Raw genomic sequence first — 9,615 nt, 5'->3', positions numbered from 1 at the left:
CGGGTCTGCCAAATAACCAAGGAGAGCTGAAAAAATACCACAGGTGGCCACACTAACTTTGACTTCGAGAAGAGAGACTGGTTCTGTAATGTTATTAAACAGAGAGCGATAATGGGGGGAAAGCTGAGGTCCCTGGAGGTGAAAGACAATGTGATGATCACAAACACAGACTGTATGTAGGGTGAGGAAGGGGACCAGAGGACACTCGGGGACACTTTACACCACTTTGACTGCTCAGTTTCCATGATCGGAAGACTTGTTAATCTGTTTCCAACTAACAAAGACCTGCCTATCAGCATGGTACTGCAATTTACAAATCCCGTCCAAGCTCAAATTAGATGAGTTGCACAAAACTAAGGCAATATGTTTAGTCTTTTCCTTTTTTTTGAATGTTTTGGGACATATAGTTGTAATGCTAACGCAGACATTTTTTTATTACAGTTTTGCAATATCACCTGAAATACCAAATTGTGCAGGCAAACACATATTTCTTTATTTATATATATAGTGTCCAGTGACAAGTGACAAATATATGTATAAGTGACAAAGTGTCCAGATGTTACCGATGCAATGCAAAGTGGGACACCTGGTTGCCCTCATGGGGGTTCAGGTGGGAGGCGGGCTGGGCTTTGACCTGGAGTGCCTGTGGCATGCAGCTCTGCCCCTGGGCTTGACAAGTCAGCTGAAAAGGAAACCAAAAACTGATGAAGTTAAAAACACCTACAGGTACGTTCAGACGGGATCAGTGTTAGTGCCCCCCCCCCCCCCCCCCCCCCCCCCCCCCCCCGTTCCCCAAGAGCTCTGAATTCCTGCAGGAATGTGTGCCTTCCCCTTCAAGCAAGCTTTCCCAGCTCTCACAAAATTCAGTCGACAGCACAGTCGAACAAAGCTGTGCAAGGTGACCAACACCATGTCGGTCAAACATCAGTCATTATTCCCCCTGTTTCACCACAAAACACACCATGAATAAGTGAGAAAGTTCATGAAGGACAGAGCTGTAGAGAACGGGAATGGGGAGGAGACCCAGCATTCATGGCCATATTTGCGAGGAGGAATGTGGAGGGGCTGAGAATCGGACAGCCCCCCCCTCCTTACATGAACAGTATGAACAGACCTTCTCTGTTACCATCAATCCAATACTAATATACACACATGTACACACACATTCTTCTGAAAATAGATAGATTCAGAAAACGTGAGATTCATAAACAGTACTTGTATTATAACATGCAGAGACTGCGTGTGTCCTCTCCTTTTTCCCTATAATAACCTGCAACAAAAATATGTGCAAGGAAGGACTCACAGTAAAAATCCTAAATTTTTTTGTACAAAAAAATATACATGACAAATGCATGTGACAGCTACTTACATATGAAAAGTAAGCATCACACTTCCATAAATACACAAAGATGAATGTAACGTTTTTCAGAATACATGCTGGATACATTTTCATACCTGCATCTGGTGTAAATAACTGGAAACAGATGTTGGGTGAAAACAGACAGCGATGATGTCACGCTGACCCCTGCAATGTAGAGGTCGGCAGCGTTTGTTTGTCTGGTTCACTGCATGCAGGAGTCACGGCAGATGGTCATCCTGCTCTGGCCAGCATGACAATGCGTTCTGTCATGGCCATTTAACGGCACTGAATTAATATGTTTGAACTTCATATTAAAAAAGACCATTAAATTCTGATTAAAATCTGAAACGTTGTATTCCGGTAATTTCTATATTGGGGCAATTTCTGATCAATATGAATTTCAAACACACTAATGTTCCACAGATGTCTTATACATTTGCATAATAGGCCATGCAGGGAAATTCACATAATAAGCTGCTTTTGCTACAGTGTGCACCTTGGATATTTGCTTAGATGGTCTACAGACTTAAAAAAGAAAACCTACAAGCATTTTTGTATGATCTGATATCCTTTCTCTTCCTCTGACCAACCCCACAGATAAACATAGGCATTTTCTCTCACGCATGCATAAATACAGACACTGTATTTTGGGGGGGGATCACCACGTTCGTTCATGACAAACACCAGTCTACACACACGTACACACGCACACACTCCTACACTGAACAGTTCAGACTGCCATATCAGAGAAGGTGTTTTGTAAGAGAACCTGGATGACATCATATGATCTCATGACTGAGGCAGTCGACTCAGGGATGAAGACTTGTGTGGACAGGCTGCTCCAGCACACCAGCACACACAAACGTGGAGGGACAGGGAGCAGAAAGGAGAGAGAAGCGCTTCTGTGGGGTCATACAGAGAAAAAAAATGATGTCCTAAAAAATTATATTTATTTATAAGGAACTTGTTTTTGTGGAAGGTTGATTTGCTGGTCTGTCATTTAACCACCACAACCACTTACAGTCATTGTTTTTTTTCTTCTTGTCAACTCATCAGATACCTGGTTTGCATGATCCTTAACAGCCCAATGACAGGCCCATGCCAGATCAGGATATGTGCCATGTTTGTTTTCTTGGTTGCTAAGAGATGTTTAGATGAAGAGGCACAAGTATGAGTTTGGTTGTGCAAAATGGAGGCAGACAATTACACTCACATTCTCTCTCTCTCACACACACATACACACACACACACTACGTGTCTTTCCCCTTAACTTCCTCTGTGAAATAATCTCTGCTTACCAGGACTTTAACATTTGGAGCTTATTAAACCCTTCTTACAGGAGCCTCCCTCTCTCTCTCTCTCTCTCTCTCTCTCTCTCTCTCTGTCCAGAACCTACATTTCATTCGGTTTAGTTATCATTCAACTTAAATTCTCCATTCAGGAGCGATAAGGCTTCTACTCAACATTTGCTCATGATTGGGTGTGGTGTTAAACCCTCTATGGCAGGAAACGAAACTCGGGACAGGGCTGTGTGTATTCTGCATGGTTAGCCGTGAGTCCACGTCAGGGAGGACAATTTGAGCTACTTCAGGTTTTACAAACGACAAAAAACTGAAGAGCTCCTCTGATTGGTTAAATAGTTTGGTGCTTTCATGTGCTTTGACTGGTTTGTTGGCTTAATTGTGACACATGCAGCACTAGAAGACACGGTCCAGAAAGTGGAATTAAAGTGTCCTCCTTGACATGGACTATCCGGTCTCCCTCGTCCTCAGCCTGTGTTCACTGCGCAGTTTCACATCCTTTTAAGACATGGGTGTAGAGTGAATATTGTGAAATTATGCATCATGCAGAACTACAGAACTGCTGTCATGCATAGGTGGGACAAGTGAGAGATGTGGTTAGACCACTAAACCTTGTAGATCAAGTTTACATTCTTTAATAAAAACAGTAAAAATAAAAACTGCAACGCAAGCAGAAATCTGTGAAACCATGTTTTTTTTCCATTATTGTTCATTTGTTCGCTGTCATTATTATGAAGTTCATAACAGTATTACATTGCGGGGCAGTGGTGGCCTAGCGGGTAGGGAAGTGGACCCCTTTTCAGATGGTTCAAATCCCGAACCGCCAAGGTGCCCCTGAGGTGCCACCGAGCAAACTGCCGTCCCCACACACTGTCGTCCCTCAGGGGACGGGTTAAATGCTGAGACCGCTGGGTGAGGTGCTGTGGTGTGTCGCGTGTTTCACTTCACTTACACAGCCTTTACAAATCTGCATAGTATGTGCAGAGCAAGCGATCATTGTGGTGATGCACTGGCCTGATTCTGCTCAAAGCCTCCAAGTTTCAGCAAATCTGGGGTTTAAATTTGATAAGAGGTTCATTTCTAGACCAGTGACTGATTCTAGAATGTTGCAGTCTTGAATATCTAATACAGGACAAAAAACAGAGCAGAGCTGATCTGATCGCAGTCCCATCTACGGTATGTTTGCTTGCCACACTGCAGCCTGGAATGCAAATAGAGATGCTAGGAATACTTGAGATTGTTTATAGCCCTTTGAGTCTGTGGTGGAACCAGATGTATGATTAGGTCATTAAAAGCTTGCAGCCAGACAAGGAGTACATCCTCTTGTTGTACATATTACATTGGCAACAAGGTTTCATCTTTGAGATTATATATTGATTAGAAAGTCTAACATTCATACAGCAGAGGGACTTGGGCTGATCAACTCCATTCATTCAGATCCAAACACGTGGAAAGCGTTTGGATCTGTCATTTATGTTCAAATGATCGGTGTAGCCTCTACATCAACTCTGCTCCCTTTAGAACATTTGTTCTGCATTAACCAAAGTTCAGGAATATGACGTCATATGACGTGCATTTAACTGGAGAACAGCGCCATACGCCGCGGTCTCTTGCGGACATGACATTGCCATTGAAGTAAACCTTTGCTACCCTCTTGTGGTCTGATTCAGCAAAACGTCTTTATCACAGGAAGTTTTTAAACGTTGTTGAATATATAAAAAAAAAAAATCCTCGCTTAAAATGTGATGTATTGAAAATTGAGCAATATAAATCTGACTTTCCCAGCAGAAAAATCCAAATAAAAGCTTTTCAACTGCAAAAAAGGCGTTACAAAGATAAACTACATTACCCAGAATTCAATTTTATTTCCGGTACTGGAGAAATGACGATGTAAAACGCATTCGATTATTTTAAATATTTTATGTGACCGGAATATGACACATTTACTAATCGTACCTTGATTCGCTAATTTAATTAAAAGTTAACTAAATGTATTTATTTCATTTCCGATTCTGTATATGACGCATCGGAAGTGGCTGCCACTTCCTTTCCTCCATTAGGCGAGTGCGTGGTAAGACCGTGTGGACAATTGCTCTTGGTCTAAATGCTATAAATTCGCTGATTTTCCATTCGATTCTTGTCGGTCGGTCATATAATTGACTTTTGTCTTGTGTTTATTGCAGATCGCAACCATGGGCCGCCGACCAGCCCGATGGTGAGTTAAATATCGGCCTTTTACGTGTGTCTGGGTAGGAGAAAATGGCAGGGCCTGCAGGGCGGGCGGCCATGTGCACAGTCCCCGACTCGGTCTCCCTTCTCCGGTGACCGCGGGTTTCTTTTAACCATCGTTAAGCTGAGTAGAGTTGTCTGCGTTGGGAACTAACGTGTCCTACCGTAAAATAGCCCGGAAAAACGTGGTTTTTAGAAACGCGTCTTGTAAATTACGGAAAAGTGTTAATGTGCTATGGACGCAGGTATCATTTATCGCGTTGACTTATGATTCCCTATAGTTTCATAAATATGGTGTGGATATAGTTTAAGTAAATACATGTATATTTGTGCCGGTTTAACATATTTGCCTTGTATAGAACATTGTTTAAGAAATTAATAAATTGTTTGTTTCCATGTTATATATTAAGTTTAAATGTGAATTCTGTGGAGCTATAAAGTAACTTTTTTTTTTTTTTTTTTTTTTTTTTTTTTTTTTTTTTTTTTTTTCCCCTCTGCAACTTTTAGCTACAGATACTGCAAAAACAAGCCTTACCCAAAGTCCCGTTTCTGTCGGGGTGTGCCTGGTAGGTTCCAGAATTATCTTGTCCCCCTTCCCCCCTTTATATTATCTTGTCCCCCTTCCCCCCGACCAGTCTGTTTGATGTACAGTCCTGGTGTGCAAAGGCTGCAGAAAGTAACTCTCTGGTATTGTGTATGTGCTAAGCTGTGAAGTGCTGGGCTTTTCTAAGGGACCATTGAGACAATACATACTTAATCAGTTTTAATTGCGAGTGTACTAACTTGTCTACTTTAATCTGGTGATGTCACACGCTGATGAACCCCGAGTCCAGTGTGACTGAGTATTTTTCTTTGTTGAACACAGATCCCAAGATCAGGATCTTCGACCTGGGACGTAAGAAGGCTAAGGTTGATGAGTTCCCCCTGTGTGGCCACATGGTGTCAGATGAATATGAGCAGCTGTCCTCGGAAGGTTAGCAGCCATGTTTACTACGTTTATAGGGTTTTGTTTTTTTCTCCCCTCATGTAAAGTTTACTTTTCTTGCTGATCTTAGTCTTTTGTGGTTTTCATTTGTCCACTCTTATCTCTATCTATCTTATTTGTTTTTGCAGCTCTTGAGGCAGCCCGCATCTGTGCTAACAAGTACATGGTGAAGACTTGTGGTAAGGATGGTTTCCACATCCGTATGCGCCTTCACCCCTTCCACGTCATCCGCATCAACAAAATGTTATCCTGTGCTGGGGCTGATAGGTGAGTGTTCCAAAATAATTTTAAGTCTTTATACATGAACATCAAAATAGGCAATAAACCTTGTCACTGTAACAGCAGATCTTATTTGGGATTTTATTTTTCTCCCACCCCCCAGGCTCCAGACTGGGATGCGTGGTGCTTTTGGCAAGCCCCAGGGCACAGTGGCTCGAGTGCACATTGGTCAGGTGATCATGTCCGTGCGCACCAAGGCCCAGAACAAGGAGCATGTCATTGAGGCTCTGAGGAGGGCCAAGTTCAAGTTCCCTGGCCGCCAGAAGGTACTGAAGTTTGGTGTTTGACGGGAGGCCAACTCTTTGGTTGTTTGATTACCTGCAGCTTATTAAGCCGACCAGACTGGGTGTGGTACAGTCCTGGTGTGCAAAGGCTGCAGACAGTAACTCTCTGGTTAGTGTATGTGCTTAGCTGTGAAGTGCTGGGCTTTTCAAAGGGACCATTGAGACAAGTGAATGGATGGAACAAAGAAAACTTGTATTGTATCTGAGTACTGTCTGAACCCCCCTTTTTTTTTTTTTTTTTTTTTTTTTTTTTTTTTTTTTTTTTTTTTTTTTAAATTTATAGATCCACATCTCCAAGAAGTATGGATTCACCAAGTTCAACGCAGTTGACTTTGATGACATGATGCAGGAGAAGCGTCTGATCCCTGATGGCTGTGGAGCAAAGTACATTCCCAACCACGGCCCTCTGAGCCGCTGGAAGGCTCTCCACGCTAACTAAACACCACACAGTGTGACTTGTCTGGAATTGGTGTCCACAATAAAGTCCACATTTGAGTAATTATCCAGGGCTGTGTCATTTCTCAGTCTTAATCTTCTGTCCACATTTCTCGTGTCAGTATTTATACTGCTTTATGGTTCATCTAAGATCCACAATTTTGTACTAGAATCCTTGTTATTTTGCAGTGTGATATGAGCCTGGTTGTAGTAAACTGTAGAAGAGACTACCTGCGGCCAGTAGGTGGCAGAGTAAGAGTCTTGGTCTGTTTGGTGGCCTGAGAAAACACCCCCTCTGAAAAATTATTTTTGATGCCCGAGATCAAAAAATGAGAGTGGATTATTGCAACACAATGAATTGAACCTCTGCAACACTATTTCAACTTTGTAGTTAATTTAATTTGTCTGCTTTACAAGACTGAAGTACATTGCACAATTGTCTCAATTCAAAATATCCGGAAAGGCATCATATGACATAAGCCAGTGCTTATATCAAAGGCATTATTTTACCCTCAATGATTCCTCTGTAAGACAATGTTTAATTAAAAAGGTCATAATATAAAATTATACATTTAGGATCTTTCCTTTTGGGGAAATCTCCATGTTCTCAGGCAGTGATGAGCAGTGTTGGGAAGATTACTTTGGAAATGTAATTCGTTAGTTACTTCATGTAAATTTTGTAATAGTACAATTTCAATTACAATATAAAAGTAATGTAACTAATTACATTTGATTACTTCTTGTTTATTAATTCAGAATTTACTAAATTGTTAAAGTATCTTAAGTGTTATTTCATTTTGAAATTTTGTAACCTGGCAGAATTTACCTTATTTAACAATTCTAAACACTGACTTGTTCCAAACTTGTTTGTATACATGAATTAACATAATTATAATTACTGTAAGATCATACAATTTTAAACCACTGCTAAACCAATTATTTAACATTCAAGAGCATTGAATAATGTGCGGAACATCATGGTTGGTTGGGTTTCCTCCATCCATCTCACCTCCGTCACTGGCAAACAGACACAGTGTCTGTAACATCTTGTCTCTCCATCTCTTGCATACCACCTTCCTTCCTTTATATTTATTTGGAGTGTGTTTCTTTATTTTTTGCTTTTTCTGACAACTCTTTACTTTATAATGGCCTATGTGCATCTGTTACTGTCGATAAGTTCATGGCACACTCTCTGGGGTTGGGATATTTTTGTTCCAGCAGTGGGTTCCAAAACTTTCCATTCATGCCAGTTGTTGCCCTGGACTACATTTCAATGTCCTTTTGCAGTGTGATAATCTCATTCTCAACAGCTGGGCTATACAAGGGGAATAGTGCTACTACACGGCAATACTGGGACCAAACTGAAAAGTGTGTTTCCTGGCTTTTCTAACATATAAACTTCACAGTGAGTTCATTTGGAGCTGCAGGGTTAAGTTAAGCATATAATCAACATGCTCAGTTCTGTGAAGGCATTTAACAGCAACTACTGTCTGGCTTGGAGGCTGCAACGCTGGAACTTTCCTCATATGCAGGCAGAACTTCAGCATCAGGGCAACTTGGCTTTTCACATTATGAGGAAAGTCAGAACATCTTGTCAGAATTTGTCAAGCAATTTACTGACTTTGCATCCCAAAAGATTGCTTGGTTCATATTCATGTTGGAAAGTTTCAGAAAATCTTTTATGTTAGGCAGCAACTTTTTTATCTTACAGGGGCCTTAATTGTCTTACAGGGGAACAACTGGCTCTTAGTAACAAATTCCATGAAAGTGTGGAAAATATGTTCACCTCTGGTGTGTTCTTTAAATGGTAAAATGGCCAACAGCTTTTCTTTGGAACTCATATCTCCAAAAACCATACCACATTCATCAGGTCAGTCAACGCATGAAAACTGGAGAGAAACACTCCACATATGTCATCTGCCATTCCCTCGTATCGGTGTGTAATGGTGCTCTGAGATAACAGCATGTCCATGCATGATGTCAACTTCGAGGTTCTTTAACAACCTCAAAGTTGGTAAAAGCTTGATCAATTGAAAATTGCTCCACGATAGGTTGGTAATCACTGATTCAACAGCACGTTGAAGAACCAAAATCTGAACATATCATAAAATGAAAAATGTAACTAAAATTGTAATCATGAATAATTCAATATGTACCTGTAATTTAATTACACATTTCCCAACAGTAATGTAATGAATTTTATTTGTAATTAAATTACGTAACATCATTACAGCATGTTACTCCCCAACCCTAGCGAAGAGGCACGGGAGCTTATATTCAAGTTTCCTGAGACAGGGTAAAGATGTTACAGTATCCTAGAGCGTATCCTGCTGCCCCCCGCAACTTTTTGGCAGAGTTATGAATTCCACTTGAAGGGGAAGGAATGGGTGGTGTTTGTGTCCCTGGAACAGCATTGTTCATCTGGCTTGTCAGATGTTGTCTCACCACATATGCATATGTTATCGGAAGTGTGTGATCCACCAAGGTTGACATCTGGAATCATCTTTTGCATCCTGGTGTGTCCATCTGAAGGGATTTGGTGTGCTAGATATGGGCTGTCCAGTGGCTGTCTGCATGTCTGCATACATTGTCTGTTCTGCATGTCATCCAGATGTTTGAACACTGTCCCCAGTCTGCGCTTGCCATTTGTGCTGCTTCATCAGTGAGCAAATATGTTCCCCTTGCACTGTGTGGTGTCTGAAGACTTTGGTGGGAGTTGAATCATGCACATCTTTTACCGGT

At 41.3% G+C, this 9,615-nt stretch overlaps 1 protein-coding gene and 2 non-coding genes across 3 annotated transcripts; all 3 read left to right on the top strand.

The window, feature by feature from the left end:
• The first annotated feature begins 4,677 nt into the window (after positions 1–4,677).
• rpl10 (ribosomal protein L10) lies at positions 4,678–6,940 on the top strand. Its single transcript, XM_028993798.1, has 7 exons — positions 4,678–4,732; positions 4,845–4,876; positions 5,398–5,456; positions 5,756–5,863; positions 6,004–6,142; positions 6,258–6,420; positions 6,722–6,940. The coding sequence occupies exons 2-7, from the start codon at positions 4,854–4,856 to the stop codon at positions 6,875–6,877; spliced, it is 648 nt and encodes a 215-aa protein (XP_028849631.1). The 5' UTR covers positions 4,678–4,732; positions 4,845–4,853; the 3' UTR covers positions 6,878–6,940.
• LOC114798911 (small nucleolar RNA SNORA70) lies at positions 5,503–5,638 on the top strand. Its single transcript, XR_003751144.1, has one exon. It is a non-coding gene; the product is annotated as a small nucleolar RNA SNORA70 (small nucleolar RNA).
• On the top strand, positions 6,473–6,607 carry LOC114798909 (small nucleolar RNA SNORA70). Its single transcript, XR_003751143.1, has one exon. It is a non-coding gene; the product is annotated as a small nucleolar RNA SNORA70 (small nucleolar RNA).
• Positions 6,941–9,615: the final 2,675 nt, after the last annotated feature.

The sequence above is a fragment of the Denticeps clupeoides genome, chromosome 10 (assembly GCF_900700375.1).
Source record: "Denticeps clupeoides chromosome 10, fDenClu1.1, whole genome shotgun sequence".
NCBI classification, from domain to species: domain Eukaryota; kingdom Metazoa; phylum Chordata; class Actinopteri; order Clupeiformes; family Denticipitidae; genus Denticeps; species Denticeps clupeoides.
This window is presented reverse-complemented; position numbering and strand designations above follow the sequence as displayed.